The sequence below is a fragment of the Cetorhinus maximus genome, chromosome 1, assembly GCF_964194155.1.
Source record: "Cetorhinus maximus chromosome 1, sCetMax3.hap1.1, whole genome shotgun sequence".
Taxonomy (NCBI): Eukaryota; Metazoa; Chordata; class Chondrichthyes; order Lamniformes; family Cetorhinidae; genus Cetorhinus; species Cetorhinus maximus.
Window position 1 is genome coordinate 223,902,837 of NC_135879.1, and position 27,367 is coordinate 223,930,203.

The 27,367-nt window shown below is 43.8% G+C and overlaps 1 protein-coding gene and 1 pseudogene across 2 annotated transcripts in view; both read left to right on the forward strand.

Moving 5' to 3' along the window:
* Positions 1-27,323, forward strand: part of LOC144687597 (uncharacterized) — a 46,342-nt gene extending 19,019 nt beyond the window's left edge. The window contains exons 2-3 of the mRNA XM_078553933.1: positions 8,862-9,026; positions 26,697-27,323. Coding sequence (XP_078410059.1) covers positions 8,862-9,026; positions 26,697-26,965 — 434 coding nt within the window. The 3' untranslated portion in view covers positions 26,966-27,323. The remainder of the gene's footprint in view (positions 1-8,861; positions 9,027-26,696) is intronic.
* The window catches only part of LOC144687802 (large ribosomal subunit protein eL31 pseudogene), a 647,000-nt pseudogene that overhangs the window by 267,866 nt on the left and 351,767 nt on the right, over positions 1-27,367 (forward strand). The gene's annotated exons all lie outside the window — the stretch shown is intronic.

Consider the following 27,367-nt stretch of genomic DNA (forward strand, 5'->3'; position numbering starts at 1 on the left):
ATTCTATTGAAGTTTTAAGATTTTGATTGCCAGTATTCTTTTGGAGTCCAAAGCTTGACCTAGTGGAAGTGGAGTATTAAGAGCTGAAGAGTACACTATTTTACACATTTTAATTTGCAAACACTTCCTATGAGTTAGACTGGGGAGGATGTGGCAGGGCGGTGGGGGGGGGGACTTTCCAGAGACTTCCTGAGACCTAGGTTCAGGTTCTAAAAGTGGAAGCTATCACGACTATCAGTACATCGTAGAGAGCCAAGAACAGTGCTGAGAAAGATAGAGTGAAAGTAAAATGGCCTTAGCTTGGGTGGATGTGATATGATATCGTTTAATGGTTATAGTCAGCCCACCCTAAATGTATCAGGTTTTATCCTGTGCCAAATGAGCTGTGTGTAAAATTGCTTCTAAATATGTCACTGCAATACCTGCTTGTGGGCATGTGGTTTGTATGGGGGTGATACAGTACGGCTTGTTTCACAGTCATACTTTCCTATCCATCCTAACTACGTGTTGTACACTGGGAGGGATAAGTATTGGATGTGTTCTGAAGGCTGGTGTAATTTGTAACCTGATGAGTGGGCTAACCTGCAGCTCATTCAATGAGCCTTTACTGAGTTATGGTCAGTGGTACAGCTGCAATGTGAATCAGATATGGACATTTTATAATATATTTTAGATGTATGATGAAGATTAATTAGGTAGGGCCTTTGCTTCTTCAGTTTTATTCACTGCTGTCTTGAAGAGGCTGATTTACGTAGGGGATGTGGCTCCACAGGCAATGGCAGTTCTCCAGCTCCCCACTCACCATCATTCATAAGTGCACGCTGACAGGTTCTTATGATACAGTGAAGATAGAAGATGACAGTTTTTTGGGTTTATACATTATACTCTTCCTGGCCACTCCAATAAGTGGACTCTGTGTCCCCTATGGACCAGAAATGCGCTTTTATCTGCCCAAAATCTAGGTCAGTGTAGTGTGACTCAGGATCAAACATTAAAGGCTTACTCTCTACTCTACTTCGGCTTTCTGGAATATATCACAGCTTATCGCACGTTTTTTTATGTCTTTGGTAGGTGGATGAATATTACACTTGCATCAGAACAAGTTTCAGCTTAGAAATCAGTAGACAAATTTATTTATTGAATTAACAGTAATCAAACAGTAGTCAGCTCCATCAGTGTATTTACAGTACTTGCAAACTACTTTTCTCTAAATATCAAAAATCCCATCTAACTCAACCTTTATAAATTACCACGTACCATATTATATGATTAAAAACAGTTATGGGAAGATGATGTCGTAGTGGAATGTCATTGAAGTAGTAATCCAGAGGCCCAGGCTAATGCCCTGGGGACACGGGTTCGTATCCCACTACGCCAACTGCTGGCATTCACATCTAATTAATAAATCTTGAATATAAAAATAGTCTCAGCATTGGTGATCATGAAACTATCATTGATTATTGTAAAAACCCACCTGGTTTACTAATGTCCTTTAGGGAAGGTAATCTGCCATTCCTCTTCACCATGGACGTCCAATCCCTCTACACCTCCATCCTCCACCAGGATGGTCTGATGGCTCTCCGCTTCTTCCTCGAACAGAGGCCCGAACAATCACCATCCACCACTACTCTCCTCCGTCTGGCTGAACTTGTTCTCACACTGAACAATTTCTCCTTTAACTCCTCTCACTTCCTCCAAATAAAATGTGTGGCTATGGGTACCCATATGGGCCCCAGCTATGCCTGTCTCTTTATGGGGTATGTGGAACATTCCTTGTTCCAGTCCTACTCCGGCCCCCTCCCACAACTCTTTCTTCGGTATATCGATGATTACTTCGGTGCTGCTTCAAGCTCTCGTCTGGACCTGGAAAAATTTATTAATTTTGCTTCCAATTTCCACCCCTCCATCATTTTCACATGGTCCATCTCTGACACTTCTCTTCCCTTCCTTGACCTCTCTGTCTCAATTTCTGGTGATAGACTGTCCACCAATATCCATTACAAGCCTACCGACTCCCACAGCTACCTCGACTACAGCTCCTCACCCCCTGCTTCCTGTAAGGACTCCATCCTATTCTCTCAGTTCCTTCGCCTCCGTCGCATCTGTTCTGATGACACTACCTTCAAAAACAGTTCCTCTGACATATCCTCCTTTTTCCTTAACCGAGGTTTTCCACCCACGGTGGTTGACGGCCCTCAACCGTGTCCGGCCCATCTCCCGCGCATCCGCCCTCACACCTTCTTCTCCCTCCCAGAAACATGATAGTGTTCCCCTTGTCCTCACTTATCACCCCACCAGCCTCCGCAATCAACGGATCATCCTCCACCATTTCCGCCAACTCCAGCATGATGCCACCACCAAACACGTCTTCCCGTCCCCCCCGGCGGCATTCCGCAGGGATCATTCCCTCTGGGATACCCTGATCCACTCCTCCATCACCCCCTACACCTCAACCCCCTCCCATGGCACCTTCCCATGCAACCACAGAAGGTGCAACACCTGCCCCTTTATTTCCCCTCTCCTCACTGTCCAAGGGCCCAAACACTCCTTTCAAGTGAAGCAGCATTTCACTTGCACTTCCCTCAATTTAGTCTACTGCATTCGTTGCTCCCAATGCGGTTTCCTCTACATTGGAGAGACCAAACGCAGACTGGGTGACTGCTTTGCAGAACACCTTCGGTCTGTCCGCAAGCATGACCCAGACCTCCCTTGCCATTTCAACACTCCACCCTGCTCTCAAGCCCACATGTCCGTCCTTGGCTTGCTGCATTGTTCCAGTGAAGCTCAATGCAAACTGGAGGAACAGCACCTCATCTTCCGACTAGGCACTTTACAGCCTTCCGGACTGAATATCGAGCTCAACAATTTTAGATCATGAACTCTCTCCTCCATCCCCACCCCCTTTCCGAGCTCCCCCCACCTTTTTTTTCCCAATAATTTATATAGATTTTTCTTTTCCCACCTACTTACATTATTTTTAAATGTATTTCCATCCATTGTTTTATCTCTACCTTTTAGCCTTTTTTGATTTCTTCACCCCACCCCCACTAGGGCTATCTGTACCTTACTTGTCCTGCTTTCTACCCTTAATTAGCACATTCCTCAGATAATATCACCACCTTCAACACCTCTTTGTCCTTTTGTCTGTGACATCTTTTGGTTATCTCCACCTATCACTGGCCCTCTATCCAGCTCTACCTGTCCCGCCCACCCTTAAACCAGCTTATATTTCACCTCTCTTCTATTTTTACTTAGTTCTGTTGAAGGGTCATTCGGACTCGAAACTCGAAATGTGTTCCTCTCCGCAGATGCTGCCAGACCAGCTGAGTTTTTCCAGGTATTTTTGTTTTTGTTTTGGATTTCCAGCATCCGCAGTTTTTTGCTTTTAATCTGCCATTCCTAGCTGGTCTGGCCTACATGTGACTCCAGACCCACAGCAACGTGGTTGACTCTGAAATGGCCTAGCAGGCCACTCACTTCAAGGGCAATTAGGGATGGGCAACAAACTGCAATGCCCACATCCCATGAAAGAATAAAGAAAAATTAAAAATGCTTAGCCACTCATGTTTGCCATGTTGGTCAGCTAAAATATAAGTGGCATGGGGCATGGGAGGGAGTAGCACTTGCCAGCTGGAGGAATTGGCATCTCCCAAGAGGAGAAATTTCTGTCTAGGTGATGCACACTGTCGGGAGACAAGTGGTAGAGGTTATCAGCTCTTGAGAATGGAAGAGGCACTGAGGGTTACAAGGGCACAGAATGTTTTCTTGGGGACTTCAATGCCCATCACTGAGTGACTCAGTAGCACCACTACTGACTGAGCTGGCCAGATCGTGAAGGACATATCTGCCAGACCAGGCTGGACTGGTGGTATGTGGTGAGAGAACCAACACAAGGGAAAACCTACTTGACCTCATCCTCGTCAAGCTATCTGTTGCAGAGCATCGGTGCAAAACAATGTTGGTAGAAATGAATGGCTGTGAGCCATCAGCAGCAGACAGAATTGTATTCAACCACAATTGTGTGTTTAAAAACTCCGAAATGCAGTCATGACTCCAGCTTCAACACACCGAAGAGTAGTCATAGGCAATTATGAGTATCGGATTTGAGACTTCATAGATGCTCAGTGTTCTGTGATCAGGTGCTAACTCTTCTGCAGTCACACTGATCAGTACACAGTGAGAGGAAACCTCCTTCAAGAAGTGACTTCATTGATCACACTGGATCAGCCAGTTAACATTGACAGCAGTAGTTGTTTACCGTAAAGTAGCCTTGCACAAGTGACGTTAGGCACTGCATGTTAATACAAGAAGCCGAAAATGACAACAGCAAAGGAGACATTACATGTGGATTAGCAGTACTTGGAGCTGATAGAACCCTTTGTGTATCCTAAGCAGCTTAGTTGTTGCCTGTGCAGCTATCTATCAGTTGTATCCCCTTACCTAATAGGTTGTGGGACACATGAATGCCCAATACTTGCCGCACTCCATTCTCTCAGGTCCAACCCTGACTTTGTTGTCAAACCAACTGACAAGGATGGTGCTGTTGTTGTCTGGCGTACTGACCTCTACCTCGCAGAGGCTGAGCACCAACTCACAGAAACTTCCTCCTACCTTCCCCGGACCATGACCCCACCACCGAACATCAAGCCATTGTTTCCAGAACTGTCACTGACTTCATCTCCTCTGGAGATCTTCCCTCCACAGCTTCTAACCTAATAGTCTCCCAACCTCGGACAGCCCGCTTCTACTTTCTCCCCAAAATCCACAAACAGGACTGTCCTGGTAGACCGATCGTGTCAGCCTGTTCCTGCCCCACGGAACTCAATTCTTCCTATCTTGACTCCATTCTCTCTCCCCTTGTCCAGTCTCTTCCCACCTAAATCCATGATTCCTCCGATGCCCTACATCATGTCAACAATTTCCAGTTCCCTGGCACCAACCGTCTCCTCTTCACCATGGATGTCCAATCCCTCTACACCTCCATCCCCCACCAGGATGGTCTGAGGGCTCTCCACTTCTTCCTCGAACAAAGGCCCGAACAATCCCCATCTGCCACCACCCTCCTCCGTCTGGCTGAACTTGTTCTCTCACTAAACAATTTCTCCTTAAACTTGTCTCACTTCCTCCAAATAAAAGGTGTGGCTATGGGTACCCGCATGGGCCCCAGCTCTGTCTGTCTCTTTATGGGGTATGTGGAACATTCCTTGTTCCACTCCCACTCAGGCCCCCTCCCACAACTCTTTCTTCGGTACATCAATGACTGTTTCGGTGCCGTTTCATTCTCTTGCCTGGACCTGGAAATATTTATCAATTTTGCTTCCAATTTCCACCCCTCTGTTACTTTCACTTGGTCCATCCCTTCCTTGACCTCTCTGTCTCAATTTCTGTGATAGACTGTCCACCAATATTCATTACAAGCCCACCGACTCCCACAGCTACCTTGACTACAGCTCTTCACACTCTGTTTCCTGTCAGGACTCCATCCCATTCTCTCAGTTCCTTCACCTCCGTCGCATCTGTTCCAATGATGCCACTTTCCAAAATGGTGCTGACATGTCTTCCTTCTTCCTTAACCGAGGTTTTCCACCCACAGGGCCTTCAACTGTGTCCGGCCCATCTCCCGCACATCCACCCGCACACCTTCCTCTCCCTCCCAGAACCATGAAAGGGTCCCCCTTGTCCTCACTTTTCACCCCACCAGCCTCCGCATTCAAAGGATCATCCTCTGCCATTTCCGCCAGCTCCACCATCAAATACATCTTCCCTTCACCCCTACCTGTCAGCATCCTGTAGAGACCATTCCCTCCGGGACACCCTGGTCCACTCCTCCATCGCCCCCAACACCTCAACCCCCTCCCACAGCACCTTCACATGCAATCGCATAAGGTGCAACACCTGCCCCTTTACTTCCCCTCTCCTCACCGTCCAAGGGCCCAAACACTCCTTTCAAGAGAAGCAGCGCTTCATTTGCACTTTCCTCAATTTGGTCTACTGCATTCGCTGCTCCCAATGCGGTTTCCTCTACATTGGAGAGACCAAACGCAGACTGGAACACCTTCGGTCTGTCTGCAAGCATGACCCAGACCTTCCTGTCGCTTGCCATTTCAACACCCCATCCTTCTCTCATGCCCACATGTCCGTCCTTGGCCTGTTGCAATGTTCCAGTGAAGCTCAACATAAACTGGAGGAGCAGCACCTCACCTTTTGATTAGGCACTTTACAGCCTTCTGGACTTAACATTGAGTTCAACAACTTCAGACCATGAACTCTCTCCTCCATCCCCACCCCCCTTTTTTCCATATTCATTTTTATTTTTTAAATTTTCATTAATTTTTTCCCCCACTTATTTTCATTATTATTATTTTTAAAATTTATTTCCGTTTTTCTTCATTGTTTTATCCCCAGCTTTTAGCCTATTTTTGATCTTTCTTCTCATCACCGTCCCCTCCCCCCACCCCCACTAGGGCCACCTCTCACTTTCCAGAGTGCTTACCCTGGTCCAGCCATTATCACATTTTGCTTTCTTTATGTCACCATTAGCACCTCATTTAGCCAGTACAACCACCATTAACAACTCTTTGACCTTTTGTTTATGACATCTTTTGCAGCCTCTCCTTCGCCTCCACCTATCGCTGGCCTTCTATCGAGCTTCACCGGTTCCATCCCCCCTTCGTCAATATATATTTCACCTCATCTCTACCTCCCTTTAGATCTGAATAAGAGTCATACGGACTCGAAACGTTATCTCTGTCTCTCTCTCCACAGATGCTGTTAGACCTGCTGAGCTTTGCCAGCATTTTTTGTTTTCGTTTCAGATTTCCAGCATCCGCAGTATTTTACCTTTATATTATTATTATTACAGAGAAGTTCATGATGCACAAGAGCAAATCATGCTTAAAAAATGACATTTAAAAAATTGCACCACTCACCCATTGCCAAATATTATAAAACAAATATTAGTTTCAGTCTCTCATTATTTTATTGTGCAGAAAGTAAGCATTAGTCATACAGAAGGCAAGCCAGCAAAGTGGTGCCAAAGTGTTGAGATGCCCTCTATGAGCTTCTGGGAGGTTAGCATAAGTTGAATATACTGGCTATCTACAGTGCCTCTGTCTGAATGTTCTGGATGTGGTGTCTTACTGGTTATGGTACTGAGTTATGGACCTAAAGGCTACCAGTTTAAATCTTACCATGGCCAGTTGTGGAATTCAAACATCCAGGTAATTTTGAGCTAGGACTGGGAAGTTAACCATGATACTTTTGAGACTGGTACAGTTTGGTCTTTATCTGTACTGCTTCAACCAAGTTTTTAAAAAATTACAATACTTCTGTCATCATAATTTTAACTGTTAATGAGCTACTCAGCGGGAGTCAAAGCTGGTCCATTCATTGTTGTGCTGGCATCGCTGCAACATGCTTATGAGTTTCTTTGGCTTTGAAACAGCGAGAAACCCTCAGGGAATTATTTGACGGTTAACCAGGGATAATCACAGAAACTGTTTTCATTCACTCTTGACGGACTGTCTTGTCATGTCTTTCACTCGTCCTCGTTCCAAAGGTTGGCCACACTATGAACAGTCTTTCTTCACTGATTTCGATTCTCCCCTGCTCCCACTACCTGTCCTATAGGGAGGCCAGCCCACAGCCTGATATTATCCATCCATGCCATCTTGGGTCTTCCTTGTGCACGTTTTCCAGGTGTTTTGTCTTGCATCGCCTCATTTTCCAAGCACTCCCCTCCTGTTCGCATCAAATGTCCAAAATATGTGAACCTCCTTCATACTACTACCTCAAGCAAGCTCCTCTTAACACCAGCTTCCTCGAGCAGCCACTCATTTGTCCACTTGGCCATCCATGACACCTGTAATATCCGTCTGGGTCCTTTAATTTCAAATGCTCTTATTTGAGCCTCATCACTCTTTTTGATGGTCCAACTGTCACAGCCATACACTGTCACTGGCCACAGAAGGACTTTCAGAAGACGAATTGTTGTTGTCATATTCTTTTAAGTGAGTTCACGATGCCATGACCCTTAGTAAATCTAGCCTGAATTTCTTTGGAAGACTCTGTATCTGACAGGATTAATTCAAATTTGAGAGGCGTCCTGCTTGCCTATAGTGTAAGGGTGGTGCCCTGACTGGAACCCTCATCTATTGTCAGCTTGGTGGGATCAACTGCTGAGTCTGATCTCAGAGACCCCTGATCTCTTGTTGCTTCTCCTGCGTGTGCTGTCCCTTTGAGACAGTGAGTGAAAACCCCTCAGCAAGATGTAACATGAAAACCAGGCCATCTTAGCTTTGTGATAGCTTGACTTGAAATTTGACCTACACCGAGAGAGTTAGCAAGGTTGCAGCATTACTATGTTTTGTAACCAAGAAGAATAGGAAATTCCCAATGTCTCCACAATTGTATTCTGTTTATTAAAAATAAACCAATTTTTGACTTGAATCTGTGCCTCGCCCCCAGAGCGTGCTTTCAAGACTACTTTCATAAAGATAGAACCCACATGGTGGCACTTGTCATTTCAGTATCCGGTTTAGCGGAGCAATAGTTCTGTTACAATCTCCGGGCCACGCTATTGTTTACCTAGATAACCAGTCGTAAAAAAGATGCACTCTGGATCATAGGGAATGCAAGATCCACCATAGAAGTGATGGCGATGCTGAACTCGAGCACTTCTAGTGTAAAATGCAAACATTGTTAAAGACACCTTAAAGAAAGACTTAAAAGCGGCTTGATTCAAGCACATTAATGAAGAAGTAATTGAGAATGATAATGGATTGCTGTGACTTCTTATAGAAAATATTTTTATTTGATTAGTGCCTTATGCTAATCTGTCTTTTTTAAACTGTCTTCTGCAGATCCAAATACTGTCCTCAACTATGAAGGAATTTCTCTTCTAATTGTGATGGCCACCTGCAGCTACATTGGAATATTGACTGGTTTTGGAGCTTTCATTCTAAGCTTTTTGGGATCAAGACATCCACTTTTGTTTAACTTACCAATTACATTGCATTTTATAACCGGTAAACCTTTTCCTCAACTGCTTTATTTTTTCAATTGCTTTTATTTTTCTTTCAATTCTACAAATTCGCACCAGGTTGGCAATGGAGGAGATTTACAAGGATGCTGCTAGGACTGGAGAGTTTTAGCAACCAGGAAAGATTGGATTGGCTGGGTTTGTTTTCTTTGGAACAGAGGAGGCTGAGGGAAGATTTAATCAGGCCTTCTCAGGCTTCCTCCCAAAACTCTTTCTAGAGTACACCAATGACTGTTTTGGTGCTGCTTCATGCTCTCGTCTGGACCTGGAAAAATTTATCAATTTTGCTTCCAATTTTCACCCCTTCATCACCTTCACATGGTCCATCTCTGACACATCCCTTCCCTTCCTTGACCTCTCTGTCTCAATTTCTGGTGATAGACTGTCCACCAATATTCACTACAAGCCCACTGACTCCCACAGCTACCTCGATTACACCTCCTGACACCCTGCTTCCTATAAGGACTCCATCCCATTCTCTCAGTTCCTTCGCCTCCGTTGCATCTGTTCCGATGATGCCACTTTCCAAAACGGCACTTCTGACATGTCTTCCTTCTTCCTTAACTGAGGTTTCCCACCCACGGTGGTTGACAGGGCCCTCAACCATGTCTAACCCATCTCCCGCCCCTCGGCCCTCACACCTTCCTCTACCTCCCAGAAACATGATAGAAACATCCTTGTCCTCACTTTTCACCCCACCAGCCTCTGCATTCAAAGGATCATCCTCCGTCATTTCCGCCAACTCCAGCATGATGCCACCACCAAACACATCTTCCCTTCACCCCCCTGTTGGCATTCCGTAGGGACCGTTCCTTCGGCGACACCCTGGCCCACTCCTCCATCACCCCCAACACCTCATCCTCCTCCCACGGCACCTTCCCAGGCAATCGCAGAAGGTGCAACACTTTACCTCCTCCCTCTTCACTGTCCAAGGGCTCAAACACTCCTTTCAGGTGAAGCAGCGCTTCACTTGTACCTCCCTCAATTTAGTCTATTGCATTCGCTACTCCCAACATGGTGTCCTCTACATTGGAGAGACCAAACGCAGACTGGGTGACCGCTTTGCGGAACACCTTCGCTCAGGCCACAAGCATGACCCAGACCTTCCTGCCGCTTGCCATTTCAGCACCCCACCCTGCTCTCATGGCCACATGTCCGTCCTTGGCCTGCTGCAATGTTCCAGTGAAGCTCAACGCAAACTGGAGGAACAGCACCTCATCTTCTGATTAGGCACTTTACAGTCTTCTGGACTTAACATTGGGTTCAACAATTTCAGATCATGAACTCTCTCCCCCATCCTCACCCCCTTTTTTCCCTCCCTTTTTTCTATATTCATTTTTATTTTTTCATTTTTTAATTCTTATTTTTATCCACTTATTGTTATTTTTTATTTATTTTCAATTTTTTCCTTGTTTTATCCCTACATTTTATCCTATTTTCTATCTTTTTCCCCACCACCGTCCCCTCCCCCCACCCCACCCCACAAGGGCCATCTGGTCACTTGTTCATTTTGTTCTTTCCAGAGTGCTTACCCTTGTCCTGCTATTATCACATTCTGCTTTCTGACCTTAATGCCACCATCAGCACCTCCTTTAGCCAGGTATCACTATCATTAACACCCCTTGGTCCTTTTGTTCATGACATCTCTGGCATTCTCTCCTTTGCCTCCACCTATCGCTGGCCTTCTATCCAGCTTCACCTGCTCCACCCACCTTAAACAGTATAAATTTCATCACATTTTTACTTCTCTTTAGCTCTGAAGAAGTGTCATACGGACTCGAAACGTTAACTCTGTTTTTTTTTCTCTCCACAGAGGCTGTTAGACCTGCTGAGTTTTTCCAACATTTTCTGTTTTTGTTTCAGGTTTCCAGCATCCGCAGTATTTTGCTTTTATCTTAATTTGATCCATCTCAATTAAATCAATTATGAGGGGTGCGGAGAGGATAGGAAGGACCTATTTCCATTAGAGAGGTCAATGATCAGGGGGGTAGAGACTTAAACCCATTAACAGAAAGATTAGAGGGAAGTTGAAGAGAAATACTTTGACTCAGAGTGTAGCGGGGACATGGAACTCAATGCCTGAAATGATGGTAGAGGCAGAAATCCTCATCCCATTTAAAAGCTACTTGGATATGTACTTGGAGTGTGTAACCCGCAGGGCTATGGCCCAAGAGCTGGAACATGGCATGAGGATAAATGACTATTTTTTGTCTGTCATAGACATGATAGGCTGAATGGCCTCCTTCTGTGCCATAAATTTTCTATGTTTCTAATTCTCTCCCTTATCTCTCTTCTGACGATGTCAGCTGTGGCTTAGTTGTGGCTATCCCTCCTCGATGTCAGAAAGGTTTTTGGGTTCAAGTCCCACTCCAAATACTTGAGCAGTAATGAGGGAGCCCTGCACTGTCAGAGGTGCTGCCCTTCAGAGATGTTAAATAAGACCCCATCTGCCCTCTCATCAGTCGGACATAAAATTTTGAAGAAGTCCAGGGGAATTCTAATTGCAGTACTGGCCATTATTTATGCCACAACCAAAAAAAAAAAACAGGTTATATAGTCATTATTACATTTCTGTTTGTGGGAGCATGATGTGTGCAAATTGGTTGCTGTGTTTTTTTAACTGACGACAGGGACTATACTTCAAAAATTACATACTTTTTTGTAAAGCACTGGGATGGCCTTGGGCTGTATAAAAACATTTTTTTTCCTTGAAAGATAATGGCTTATATGGTAGCATCATGGCAATGTTACTGGGCTAGTAGTTCAGAGGCCTGGACTAATGCTCTAAAGATATTAATTCAAGTCCCACCATGGCAGCTGGGTGAATTTAAATTCAATTAATAAATTAATATAAAGTGCTAGTATCATTAAGAATAATGACGAAACTACTAGATTTTCGTAAAACCTATCTGGTCCACTAACACTCTTTAAAGGAGGAAATTTGACATTTTGAAAGGACAGGAAGAAAAGAAAAAGAGGTAGGGTGGCTTTGCTAATAAAGGATATGATCAGTAGAGTAGTAAGAAATGATCAGAGGATCAAAATGTTGAATCAGTTTAAGTGGAGATAAGAAATAGCAAAGGAAATAATGGGGGCTTTTAAGAAAGGTACTGCAATAATCATGGGAGATTTTAATCTTCATATAGATTGGACAAATTAAATTGGCAAAAGGAGCATGAAGGATAAGTTCATAGAGTGTATTTGGGGCAGTTTATTAGAACAATACTTTCTTGAACCAACCAGAGAACAGGCTATTTTAGACCTGGTAATACATAATCAGACAGTATTAATTAATGACTTCATGGTAAAGCATCCTTTAGGTAAGAGTGATCATAACATGGTAGAGTTTCACATTCAGTTTGAAGGTGAGAAATTTGGGCCTGGAACAAGTGTCATAAATTTAAATAAAGAAAATTACAAGAGTATGAAGGCAGAGTTGACTAAAATGGAATTGGAAAATAGGTTAAGGTCAGACAATAGAGAAGCAGTGGCAGACATTCAAAGAGATATTTCATTACTCTCAATAAAGATATATTCCATTGAGAAAGACCAATGCTACCAGAAGAATGCACTGTCTGTGGCTAACTAAGGAAGTTAAGGATGGTATCAAATTGAAAGAAAAGATGTACAATTACCACAATTAGTGGTAGTCTAGAAGATTGGGAAAATTTTAGAAACCAGCAAAAGATGACTCAAAAATAATAAAGAGGGAGAACTTGAAGTACGAGAGAACTAGCAAGAAATATAGCAAGAAAGTTTCTAGATGTATATAGAAAGAAAGAGACTAGCATCGTTTAGAGGCTGAGACTGGGGAATTAATAATATGAAACAAGGAAGTGGCAAAGACCTTGTACAAGTATTTGGTATCTATCTTCAGAGTAGAAGATACAAAAAGCATCCCAAGAAAGAACTGAAAACAATTACGATCACTAGATAAAAAGCACTAGGAAAACTAATGGGACTAAAGGCTGACAAATCCCCTGGAATTGATGGCGTGCATCCTAGGCCAGGATTTTCTGTTCAGTGTGCGGGGGCGTCCCGACGTCACCGCACATCGTTCCAATCTTCCATTCAGTAGGCGTGCACCAGAGTTGGCAGCGCGCCCGCTGAACTGTCAAAGGCCCGTTTAGGCCATTAATCAACCAATTAAACAAATTGACAGGGCTGCCCGTCCAATCTTTAGGTTGGTGGTCAGGCGAAGAGCCCAAGCGGCCCTCGTGTTTTGCATGAAACCTCACCCACGGGTGGAATGAGGTTTCATGAAGGTTTTATTAATTAAATAAAATTTTTAATGAAAATTCATAAACGTCTCAGCTCATGTGACATTGTTGCATGAGGGGACATGTGTGAATAATTTTCTTTTTTTCTTTTTGTTCCAACTTTACAACTACGCTTTCTGTGCTCTTTCGCGCACATGGGTGAAAGAGAGCAGGCCCCGACTCTCCCTCCTCCCCCACCCGCACAGGTAGCACTAAGCGCTACCAGGCGTGCATCACGCTGGGTGGGCCTTATTTGGCACGCCCACGTAAAATGGTGGCGTGCAGCCGATTGCGGGCGGCGATTGGCCCCGCGCCTGCCCCCGACCCTCCCGCCCGACGGGGAGAAAATTCTCCCCTAGGGCCTTAAAAGAAGTGGCTGCAGAGATAGTGTTGTAATCTTCCAAAATTTCCTTGATTCTGGAAAGGAGATTGGAAAATTGCAAATGTAAGACCACAACTCGAGAAAGGAGGGAGACAGAAAGCAAGAGACTATAGGCCAAGTTAGCCTAACATCTGACATTGGCAAAATGCTAGAGTCAATTATTAAGGAAGTAGTAGCTGGTCATTTAGAAAATCATAATACATTCAGGTAGAGTGAACATGATTTTGTGAAAGGGAAATTGTGTTTGACAAATTTATTAGAGTTCTTTGAGGATATGACAAGCAGGGTGGATGAAGGAGAATCAGTAGATATAGCGTATTTGGATTTCCAAAAGGCATTCAATAAGGTGCCACATAAAAAGTTACTGCCTAGGATAAGAGCTCATGTTTTTGGGGATGATATATTAGGATAGAGAGGATTGGTTAACTTCCAGGAAACAGAGTTAGGATAAATGGGTCACTTTCAGATTGGCAAAATGTGGATCGCCACGAGGATCAGTGCTGGGGCCTCAACTATTTACAATCCATATTAATGACTTTGATGAAGGGACCGACTGTATTGCAGCCAAATTTGGTGATGATACAAAGTTGTGGTGGAGATACAAAGAGTCTGCAAAGGGATATAGACAGATAAGTGAGTGGGCAAAAATTTAGCAGATGTAGTACAATGTGGGAAAATGTGAGGTTGTCTGTTTTAGCAGGAAGAATAGAAAAGCAGAATATTATTTAAATAGAGAGAGACTGCAGAATTCTGCAGTACAGAGAGATCTGAGTATCCTTGTACATGAATCACAAAAACCTAGCATGCAGGTACAACAAGTAATTAGGAAGGCCTTCATTGCAAGGGGATAGAGTATAAAAGTAGGGAAGTTTTACTACATCTGTACAGGGCGTTGGTGAGACCACACCATGTAGAGTTTGATCTTACCTAAGGAGAGATATACTGGCATTGGAAACAGTTCAGAGAAGATTCACCAGGCTGATTTCTGGGATGAAAGGGTTGTCATGTGAAGAAAGGTTGAGCATTTGGGCCTATACTCATTGGAGTTCAGAAGAATGAGAGGTGATCTTATTGAAACATGTAAGAATCTGAGGGGGCTTGAAAGGGTAGATGCTGAGAGGATGTTTCCACTTGTGGGGGTATCTAAAACTGGGGACACAGTTTAAAAATAAGGGGTCTCCCATTTAAGACAGAGATGAGGAAGAATTTCTTCTCTGTGTCATTAATCTTTGGAATTTTCTTTCACAGAGAGTACTGGAGGCTAGGTAATTGAATATATTCAGGAATGAGTTAGACAGATTTTTGATCAACAATGGAGCCAAGGATTATGGGTGAGTGGCAGGCAGGAAAGTGGAGTTAAGGCCGCAATCAGATCAGCCATGATCATATCGAATGGCGGAGCAGGCTTGAAGGGCCTACTCCTGCTCCTATATGAAATCTAATGTCCTTATCTAGCCTGGCCTACAAATGAATGCAGGCACACAGCAATGTGGTTGACTCTTACCTGCCATCTGAAATGGTCCAGCAAGCTACTCAGTTGATAGGCAATAAGTACTGGTTTTGCCAGTGATGCTTATATCCCAAGAATGAATAAAAAAGGAGTTCCATGCATGCTGCCAGTTCTTCCTTGTATCATTATAATTATTCTTTGTACATGAGCTTGGGCAGTGAATGTTGCACTCTCCGAGCTCAACGTTGTCTTACTGGAATTTGACTATAGTTGGAAACAAGTTATTCCAACCTAGATTTGGAAGATTTGCAACATTTGGAATATTGTATGTCAGTCATGGCTTTGTTGACTATTTGAACACACTCCTGTTTGGTTTCCCAAATTCTAACTTGAGGTCATCCAAAACTCTGCTGCCTTGTGGCTTAATTTGCACCAAGTCCCTTTTACCTATTGCCCTGTGTTCACTGACCTATCTTGGGTCCTGGTCAAGCAACGCCTTGATTTTAAAATTCTCATTCTTGTTTTCAAATCCCTCCATGGCTTTGTCTCTCCTATCCCTTTAATCTCCTCCAGCTCAACAACCCTTCAAGGTAACTTCGCTCACCTGATTCTGGTATCTTGACCATCCCTGATTTTAATCACTTCACCATCAGTGATCGTACCTTCAGCTCTTATGTTCTGGAATTCTCTCCCTCTCCACTTCTCTACATTGCTTTCCTTCTTTAAAACACTCCTTAAAACCTACTGCTTTGACCAAACTTTTCGCCATCTGACCTAATATCATCTTATGTGGCTTGGTTGTATTTCGTGTGTTTTAGAATGCACCTGTGAAGTGCCTTGGGATACTTTATTACACTAAAGGCAATATAGAACCAAAAGTTGTGGTTGTTGCTTATTCATTCACTGGTGAGCAGCCTTCTTGAACCATTGGAGACCATTTGGTGTAGGTACACCCAGAGAGCTGTTTGGAGGGAGTTCCAGGATTTTGACCCAGTGACAATGAAGGGACAGCAATATATTTGCAAGTCAGGATGGTGTGCGACTTGGAGAGAAACTTGCAAATGGTGTTGTTCCCATATTTCTGCTTCCTTTGTTCCTCTGAATGATAGAGGTTGTGGGTTTGGAAGGTGCTGCTGAAGAAGCCTTGGCAAGTTGTTGCAGTACATTTTGTAAGTGGTACACACTGCAGCCATGGTGCACTGGTAATGGAGGAAGTGAATATTTAAGGTGGTGGATGTGGTACTGCTGCTTTATCTTGTATTGTTTCTAGCTTCTTGAGTGTTGTTGGAGCTGTACTTAGCCAGGCAAGTGGGATTCAATCAGACTCCTGACTTGTGTCTTGTAGATGGTGGACAGGCTTTGGGAACTCAGGAAGTATTATTGGCAATAGCCAACTTCTGACCTGTTGTAGCAACAGTATTTATTTGGCTCATCCAGTTATGTTTCTGGTCAATGGTAAGTCCACAGGATATTGATGGTGGGGGATTCCATGATGGTAATGCTGTTGAGTGTCGAGGGGAGATGGTGAGATTCTCTCTTGTTGGAGATGGCCATTGCCTGGCACTTGTGTGGCACGAATGTTACTTCTACTGATCAGCCTGAGCTTGACCAGGTCTTTTGACATGCAGACATGCTTCATTATCTGAGGAGTTGTGAATGAAACTGAACACTCTTCAATCATCAGTGAACATCCCCACGCCTGACCTCATGGTGGAAGGAAGGTCATTGATGAAGCAGCTGAAGGTGGTTGGCCCCCCGATTCCCATTGACTCCAGTTTTGCTACGGCTCCTTGACGCTACACTCGGTCAAATGCTGCCTTGATGTCAAGGGCAGTCACTCTCAGCTCACTTCTGGAGTTCAGCTCTTTTGCCCATGTTTGAACCAAGGCTGTATTGACATCAGGGGTGAAATGGTCCTGGTGGAACCTAATCTGTGAGCAGGTGTTTTCTCAGGAAGCGCGGCTTGATAGTCGGCGAGACCTTCCATCACGTTTCTGATCAGATTAATATGGCGGTAATAGGTTGGATTATATTTGTCCTACTTTTCGTGGACAGGACATATCTGGGAAATTTTCCACCTTGTCAATGTTGTAACTGTACTGGAACAGCGTTGCTAGAGATTTGGCCAGTTCTAGAACACAGGTCTTCAGTCCTACTGCTGAGATGTTGTCAGGGCCCATAGCACTTGTATTCAGTGCACTCAGCTGTTTCATTGATAGCACTTGGAGCAAAACGAGTTAGCTGAAGACTGGCATCTGTGATGTTGATGACTCAGGAGGAGGCAGAGATGGATCATCCATTCGCACTTGTGGTTGAAGATTATGCAAACCCTTTAGCCTTACCCTTTGCATTTACATGCTGGCCTCTGCCAATATTGATGATGGAGATGGTCTCCACCTCCCCTTCACATTGCTAAATTGACTGCACCATTCACAACTGGATGTGGGAGGACTGCAGAGCTTTAACCTGATCCCTTGGTCGTGGGATCACTTAGCTTTGCCCAATGGATGCTGTTTAGCAAGTATGTAGTTCTGTATTGTCACTTCACCAGGTTGGCATCTCTTATTTAGTTGTGCCCAGTGCTGCTTCTGGCATGCCCTCTTGCACTTGTGATCTCCTGATTGAAGTAGGGTTGAAATGAGATCTGCATTATCACATCTGGAGCAATGTCAATTATTTGGTGAACTCCTTCATTTGTCACTTTCGTTTGCTCATCTGTCTTCCAGCAGACTTGGATCAATGTAACCTTTGCTGCTGTTCTGTGTTGAGAAGGATCTTTCCTGTATATGAGTCACTTGCAAATCACTGAGTGCGTGAAGCAGAGTTAATAGGTTCACCTTATGGCGTGCATATTTCATGGCCTGAAATGTAACGAAGCATTGAAGCTACATCTTCTGCAAAGTTAAAATTGTTCATCATCTGATAATTTATAAGACAAGAATGAAATTGGCTTGAATGATCACTTCGTTTAGCACACAGACTTCTGCATGTAGTGTCACCCTTGGATCTCTTTTCACTTGCATGCTAGAATCCAAAGCATCGGTGTGTATCATTGTTATTTTATAAAGAGGGCATAGGGAGAATTTTTTTGAGCCTACTGTTTCTGTGGAATTTAGAAATGAACCCTTAGGAAAGAACAGCCATTACTAATGTTGTAAAGCAGAGGTTGCTGATTAATGAAATGATGAAATGATGTTCGCTGCTGATTGCACAATGTTCAGCATCATTCGCGTCTCCTCAGATACTGAAGCAGTCCATGTCCAAATACAGCAAGACCTGGAAAATATCCAGGCTTGGGCTGACAAGTGGCAAGTAACATTCCCACCACAGAAGTGCCAGGCAATGACCATCTCCAACAGGAGTGAATCTAACCATCGCCCCTTGACATTCAATGGCATTACCATCACTGAATCCTCCACTAACAACATCTTGGGGGTTACCCATTGACCAGAAACTGAACTGGACTAGCCTTATAAATACTGTAGCTGCAAGAACAGGTCAGAGGCTAGGAATCCTGTGACGAGTGACTCACCTCCTGACTTCCCAAAGCCTGTCCACCATGTACAAGGCACAAATCAGGAGTGTGATGGAATACATTCCACTTGCCTGGATGAGTACAATTCCAACAACACTCAAGAAGCTTGACACCATCCAGGACAAAGCTTGATTGGCACCACATCCACAAACATTCACTCCCTCCATCACCGATGCACAATGGCAGCACTGTGTACCATCTACAATTTGCACTGCAGCAACTCACCAAGGCTCCTTAGGCAGCATCTTCCAAACCCACGACTATTACCATCTAGAAGGACAAGGGCAGCAGATAGATGGGAACACCACCACCTGGAAGTTCCCCTCCAAGTCACTCACCATCCTGACTTGGAAATATATCGCCATTCCTTCACTGTCGCTGGGTCAAAATCCTGGATCTCCCTCCCTAACAGCACTGTGGATGTACCTACACCACGTGGACTGCAGCGGTTCAAGAAGGCAGCTCACCACCGCCTTCTCAAGGGTAATTAGGAATGAGCAATAAATGCTGGCCTAGCCAGCGACGCCCACATCCCATGAACGAATAAAAAAAACTTTAACATAGCAGATCACAAAGCAGGCTATTGTCCAGCAGGCTTGGCTGGCTGGTGATGGGCTGTGAGAATGAGATTGGAAAGGCAGCAGCAGGAGAAATGTAGAAATTGAGGCGGGACGGAGAAGATACGGAGCTGGAGACTGCAGAGAAAAACAGCAAGCAGGAGAAACAGAGAAGCAAATAATAAGGAGGAAATAATTGTGATAGAAAATGGATCTGTTCCCAATGAAGCTGCACTAAGTTAGAACTTGTATTCTATCCTTAAACTATTTCTCCCCGAAATTGTTTTATTTGCTACTCATTATAACATCATTCTGTCGAATTGTTGCAAAGAATAGAGATTTAAAAAAGAGTAAAACAATCCAGCTATTGGACCAGTTAGCTCTTCAGTCATTTTATAAATTTAGATTGCTTCAAATAGAGGCCTTCAGTAAGTTGGGCAAGTTGTGTGCCATCACTTGGAAGAGAGTGAATACTGCAGTTTTTCAATTGTGCTCAGTCCTAAGGCTGATATTTCTACAGCATCCAGCCAAATGACAGGCAGGCCTCAGATCTGGAATGCTTTATTTGTGAGAGTTACTAAAAGTAAAAAGTTATTGAGAGTTGAATTCATGCATAAGACAGCAAAGGGTAGCCATAAAATAGTAGAAGAAATAATGGGTATGAAGCAAATGAAAAGAAGAGTGCAGCAGGAAGCAGTACGAGTGCACCTTAAAAAATGCTAAAGCTCTGGGAGCTGTGGGGCATGTGTTGATGACCATATATTTTTTTAATGATATAAGTTAGGGAGAAATTTGGAGGACCAAGAGATCACAGACCAGATCCAGTCATTTTCTTAAGTACACAAGTAGACATCAGTAAATTGTGTGCCCTGCAGAAACTCAAAAACTAAAGGATTTAATTTCCTTTGGTACTGTATCAGTTAATAGGTTCATGTAACGTTCCTTTGCTGTTTGAAAGCAGTTGCTTATTTTAAATAGATGAATGACCTAATTAAAATGACACGTCTATGAATTTTATGCAAATTAATTTAACAGTGCATTAACAGATGAAATGAAATCCCCAGGTGTCTACAGGCTACCTGAGCCAGATGGGACATGACTCTTACCGTTGTCAAGGAAATGAGAAAGGAAATAGCTGATGCTCTGATAAATGTTCAGGAGTTCCATAAGCACAGGAATTGTACCCAAGGACTGACTGTTAGTCAGTAAAAGCAGTGGGATATGAGCACAGAAAATATAGAACAGCTGGCTTAATTTCAGTATTGAATGAAATGTTTGAACACATATGGGGTAATGTTCATAATAAAAACAGAAAATGCTTGAAAATCTCAGCAGGTCTGGCAGCATCTGTGGAGAGAGAAACATCGTTAACGTTTCGAGTCCGTATGATGCTTCTGCAGAGCCATAAGAGTCATACTGACTCGAAACGTTAACTCTGTTTTTCTCTCCATAGCTGCTGCCAGACCTACTGAGTTTTTCCAGCATTTTCTGTTTTTATTTCAGATTTACAGCATCCGCAGTATTTTGCTTTTATCTTGGGGTAATGTTCAGTTTGGGTATGGGGGAAAACTGGCAAATTATTATTATTATTATCCCATACTTCATTACAATGAATCGCATCTGTCTCTTCTGTTGCCTATTCCATCATCTTATCAATATCCCCTTGCTTTGGCCCTCAGAATTATTTATTATATTGTGATCGGGTGAGGAGTGAACTGGCTCCCCTACTCAGCCTCCTCAGTTGGTCGCAACAAAGGTTTAAGTTTCTTTATCACAAGGATATGCCTTTTCTGAATCCGAATGTATTTAATTTTTTAAGTGGTGAGACGTAAGGAGCCAATCAAGGCTTTTTTAAGTCAAAGAAAGAAGAAATTTATTAACCCCTAAACGTGAGGGGGGAAAAAGTGACAAAAATGCGATGTTACACACACAGGTATCATAAATAAGGGAAGTCAGAGTCCAATGAAAAAGCGTTAGAAAAATATATGGTTAAATTCCGTTGAGGTGTAGATTTTTAAGCATTGCAGCCGATTTGGGTTAGCTGGTTTCGTGGATGCGGCCAGATGTAGAAGATGTTGCAATTATTATGAAGTCTTGGTTCGCTGGTAGATTCCTAGTAAAGTTGTCTTCCAAACCAGATAGTACACATGACCTGAGAGAGAGTCCAGCTTTCAGCCTGTTTCATCTGCTGAAAACTTTCTTGAAATCTCTCTCTGCAGTGGTTGTAGCCTGACCTGTTATACTTCACCCATTGTGTATTTCCCAGGGTTTTTTGGATGGGTCTGGTCTGTGGCAGCCATTGTCTCAATATCCAGCACTTTGCATTTTAATGTCTCTTCCTTAGACAATAATGATGAGTTTTGATGGGTCTCTGAATTATAGGAAATGTCTCACTCATCACACTACCTTGAGGGTGACTAGTTTGTTTTTCACCTTCACCTTGGAAGGTGGCAATGCATTTTTACAAAGTTTGTTCTGTCTCATTTCAAATTGCAAAATTTCCAGTCAGTTGAAGTTGGAAAATTATATTTTCAAAAATAAAGGGGCATAGCTCATGACAGGATACAAATTTGTATGTCACTCCCAATAGTCCTATATCCAAATTGATAATGCAAACGTAGAAGCAGTCCTAAAATGGAATCCTGTGAGACACACTACCATCTTTCAGCTGCTCTGAGAAACTGTCCTTAACCCCTAGCTCCTTTTTCCTCCCAACCAGCTCTGAATCCAATTTCCTACCCTAATTCCATATCATAGAGTCATAGAGTTATACAGCACAGAAACAGGCCCTGCAGCCCATCATGTTCGTGCCAGCCATCAAGCACCTATCTATTCTAATCCCATTTTCCAGCACTTGATCCGTGGCCCTGTATGCTATGGTGTTTCAAATGCTCATCTAAATACTTGTTAAATGTTGTGAGGGTTCCTGCCTCTACCACGCCCTCAGGCAGTGTGTTCCAGATTCCAACCAACCTCTGTGTGAAAAATTTTTTCCTCAAATCTCCTCTAAACCTTCTGCCCCGTACCTTAAATCTATGCCCCCTGGTTATTGACACCTTCGCTAAGGGGAAAAGTTTCTTCCTATTTACCCTATCTATGCCCTTCATAATTTTGTATACCTCTATCAGATCCCCTTCAGCCTTCTCTGCTCTAACGAAAACAACCCAAGCCTATCCAGTCTCTTCTCATAGCTGAAATGCTCCAGCCCAGGCAACATCCTAGTGAATCTCCTCTGCACCTACTCCAGTGCAATCACATCCTATAGTGTGGTGACCAGAACTGCACACAGCACTCCAGCTGTGACCTAACCAGCATTTTATACAGCTCCAACATAATCTGCCTGCTATTATATTCTATGCCTCGGCTAATAAAGGCAAGTATCACATGTGCCTTCTTAACCACCTTATCTAGCTATGCTGCTGCCTTCAGGGATCTATGGACATGTACACCAAGGTCCTTCTATCCTCTTTGCTTCCTAGGGTTCTACCATTCATTGTGTATTCCCTTGCTTTGTTAGTCTTCCCAAAATGCATCACCTCTCACTTCTCAGGATTAAATTCCATTTGCCATTGCTCTGCTCATCTCACCCGCCCATCTATATCGTCCTGTAATCTAAGGCTTTCCTCCTCACTATTTATGACCACCAATTTTCGTGTCATCTGCGAACTTACTGATCATACCTCCTATATTCACATCTAAATCATTAATGTACACTACAAACAGCAAGGGTCCCAGCACCGATCCCTGCGGTACACCACTCGTCACAGGCTTCCAATCGCAAAAACAACCTTCAACTATTACCTCCTGCCACTAAACCAATTTTGGATCCAATTAGCCAAATTGCCCTGGATCCCATGGGCTCTTACTTTCTTGACCATTCTCCCATGCGAGACCTTGTCAAAAGCCTTACTGAAGTCCATGTAGACTACACTAACTGCACTACCCTCACCTCCATCTGCACAACTAGTCACCTCCTCTCAAATTTCAATCAAATTTGTAAGACGTCATCTCCCCCTGACAAAGCCATGCTGACTATCCCTGATTAATTCCTGCCTCTCCAAGTGGAGATTAATCCTGTCCCTCAGAATTTAGACTCACTGGCCTGTAATTACCTAGTTTATCCCTACTACCCTTCTTGAATAATGGTACCACATTCACTGTCCTCCAGTCCTCTGGCACCTCTCCTGTGGCCAGAGAGGATTTGAAAATTAGTGTCAGAGCCCCTGCAATCTCTTCCCTTGCCTCACATAGCAGTCTGGGATATATCTCATCTGGGCATGGGGATTTATCTACTTTTAAGCCCACCCTCCCTTTCAATGCTAATTTGTTCAAGTATATCACAGTCCCCCTCCCTGATTTCTACACCTACATCATCCTTCTCCATAGTGAACACAGATGTAAAGTAATCATTTAAAACTTCACCCACATCCTCCGGCTCCACGGACAGATTGCCACTTTGGTCCCTAATGGGCCCTACTCTTTCCCTGGTTACCCTCTTGTCCTTAATATACTTATAAAATGCCTTGGGATTTTCCTTTATCTTGCCCCACCAGTGTTTGCTCTTCTAATTACTTTTTTTTAAGTACCCCCCTACACTTTCTACACTCCTCTAGGGCTTCCGCTGTTTTCAGCCCTCTGTATTTGCCATAAGCCTCCTTTTTATCCCTTATCCAATCCTCTATATCCCTTGACATCCAGGGTTCCCTGGAGTTGCTGGTCCTACCCTTCACCTTTGCAGCAACATGTTAGCCCTGAACTCTCACTAGTTCCTTTTTGAATGACTCCCACTGGTCTGATGTAGACTTTTCTACAAGTAGCTGCTCCCAGCCCACTTTGGCCAGATCCTGTCTTATCATATTGAAATCGGCCTTCCCCGAACTCAGGACCTTTATTTCCGGTCCATCTTTGTCCTTTTCCAAAACTACCTCAAATCTTACTAAGTCATAGTCACTACCCATGAAATGCTCCCCCACTGACACTTCTACCATTTGCCCTGCTTCATTCCCTAAGATTAGGTCCAGTACTGCCCCTTGTAGGACTTACTACGTGCTGGCTCAAAAAGCTCTCCTGGATGCACTTTAACAATTCTGCCCCCTCTAAGCCTTTCACACTAAGACTATCTCAGTTAATATTGGGGAAGTTGAAATCCCTTACTATTATTGCCCTATTATTTTTATATTTCACTGAGATTTGCCTACATACCTGCTCCTCTATCTCCCCCTGACTATCTGGAGGCATATAGTACACACCCAACAAAGTGATTTCCCCCTTTTTGTTTTTCAGTTCTACCCATATGGCCTAATTTGAGGAACCTTCTAAGATACCATCCCTCCTTACTGCAGTAATTGACTCTTTAATCAATAGTGCAATGCCACCTCCTCTTTTACAACCCCTCCCCAATATTTCCTGAGGATTCTATAGCCTGGAATATTGAGCTGCCAGTCCTGCCCTTCCCTCAACCATGTCTCTGTGATAGCAACAATATCATATTCCCATGTGCTAATCAACGCCCTCAATTCATCTGCCTCACTTGTAAGACTCCTTGTGTTAAAATAGATGCAATCCAGCCTTGTATTATTCCCTTGTCCCTTAACAGGTCTATATTTCCAGACTGGCTTAGTTTCTCTCCTATATTTGGCTGAGCATCACCCTCTACTATACCTCCACTCTGTATCCCACCGCCCTGCCAAATTAGTTTAAACCCCCACCCCCCCGCAACTAGCAAACCTCCCCACAAGGATGTTGATCCTGTTCTGGTTCAGGCCCAACCCTGACCTGTACAGGCCTCATCTTCTCCAGAAACAGACCCAGTGATCCAGGAGACTAAAGCCCTCCCTCCTGCACCATCTCTTCAGCCACACATTCATCCTCTCTATCCTCCTATTCCTATACTTGCTAGCACGTGGCACAGGGAGTAATCCAGAGATTATAACCTTTGAGGTCCTGCTTTTTAATCTGTTATCTAGCTCCCTAAATTCTTGTTGCAGGACCTCATCCCTCTTTCTACCTATGTCGTTAGCACCAATATGAACCACGACTTCTGACTGTTCACCCTCCCCCTTCAAAATGCGCTGCAGCCATTCTGTGACATCCTTGACCCTGGCACCAGGGAGGCAACAAACATTCTGGAGTCACATCTACGGCCGCAGAAATGCTTGTCTGCACCCCTCACTATTGAGTCTCCTACCACTATTGCTCTTGCACTCTTACTCCTCCCCCCCTTGTGCAACTGAGCCTCCCACAGTGCTGTGAACATGGCCCTGGCTGCATTCTTCAGAGGAACCTTCACCCTCACCGTTTTCCAACTCAGAAAAATGGTTCTTGAGCGAGATGCACTCTGGGGCTTTCCTGACTACCTGTCTGCCTCCCTTCTTCTGACTGGTGGTCACCCATTCTCTCTCTGACTGCGCTTCCTTAAGCTGCGGAGTGACCACATCTAAAAACATGCTATCCATGTAACCCTAAGCCCCACAGATGCACTGCTGTGTGTCCAGCTGACGCTCAAGGTCCGAAATCTGTTGCTTAAGCTGGTCAAGCTGGTGCCACTTCCTGCATATGTGGTCATCCAGACTGCCAGGAGTGTCTAAGAATTCCCACGTGCTGCAGCCCATACGACACACAGGATTAACATCCCTTGCCATACTTTTTGTTTGTTTTAATTAAAAGACTATTTCCTTAAATTATCCCTTAATCTTCTTCAATAGCCTGTTACCAAATGCTTTCTGAAAGTCTGTGTACACGACATGCACTACATTTCTGTTATCCACCACATCTGCCACCTACTTCAAGTATCGAGAGAGTACGAAGCTCACAAGTAGTAGTGGGTGGGATTTAGAAGCAATGGGCATGATGTTCTTCTGCTGTCTGATTCAGACTTTTCACAATCTTAAGGTTAATAAACTTTAGGCAGAACTAGAAAAAAGTGCTTTCAAGATTATGAAAAATTTTGAAAGGGTAAATAGTGGAGGATTGATTGGTGAATCAATTGTGGGGGGATATTCACTGTATTCATTGAATTCCTGTGGATGTGATGAGGCACTATAGCAATGTAACTCCTAGAATTTCTCCTTTGTTTTCCATGATGTAGCAACATGTGAGTTGAACATCTGATCATAGTTCATGACCAATATTATCCAACCATCGCCCTGGGAGATTGGGAGGTCTCCCCGGTGCTTAACCCCCTCTTATTTGACAATGCATTTGGCTCCAGCTCCTAATTAGTTGTCTTGCTCCTCCTAATTACCCACTTCCCCTGCTGTATAATCTGCATACAGGCGAATTTCTGTACATACAGCATTCTATAGAAATGTAAATTGCTGGCACAATTATTAACACATTTATGTTAAGGTAAGCCATTAACCAGTGTGCTACTAGAGCGATCCCTCCATTAAACCTATTGAAGAGTGTAGTTGTTGGACTGGATGACGATGATGATGATGTAGGCTGAGACTGCTGTGCTCTCTTGTTTTGCAGCCATTTTGGATGTTGGGTCATTGGCACTGTGCTCGTACCTGTTCTTTCAGGTGAAGACAAAGCTGAAGAAAAAAGAATTTGAGAAGACAGCGATGCAGACAACCCTGGGCGAAAGTTTTATTATTGCTATCTTCGGTGTGATGTTCTCAATAACTGCCTCAGCCCTAAGTCTACACAAGTCCCTGTTGGAGGATGTGAGACTGCTGGGGAACAGAACAGAAGAGCAGTGCACGCTGGTAGCGCACCAACAAGGCCAAGACAATGACTAGTTTGGCTAAACTATTTGTACTACATCACCATGTACTTCTTTGGATCTGTGCAGTTGACCCAGGGCTCTGGTTGCAATGCTGCTGTGGAGGAGTGCAGCACCCGGGGACGTTATACAGTCCGAGCTGCAAGTGGGACTGCTCAGTATACAATGAAAAGAGCCAGTGGCTTTAACTGCTCTGAGGATATTAATGGTTGAGAAAAATTCAAGAAGCTTTAATGTTCTGTAGATACATTTTTCTTTTGTACATTTTTATCCTTTGTACAGTTGACACCAATTGAAGTAGCTGTAGATTTTCTGAAGTGACTGCTCAATCACTGATTAAAATCAATAAAAGGCACTGAGCCATACAGACCAAAGTTGATCCCCTGTTATGTGCTGAATTTATCAATCGTAGCTGTGG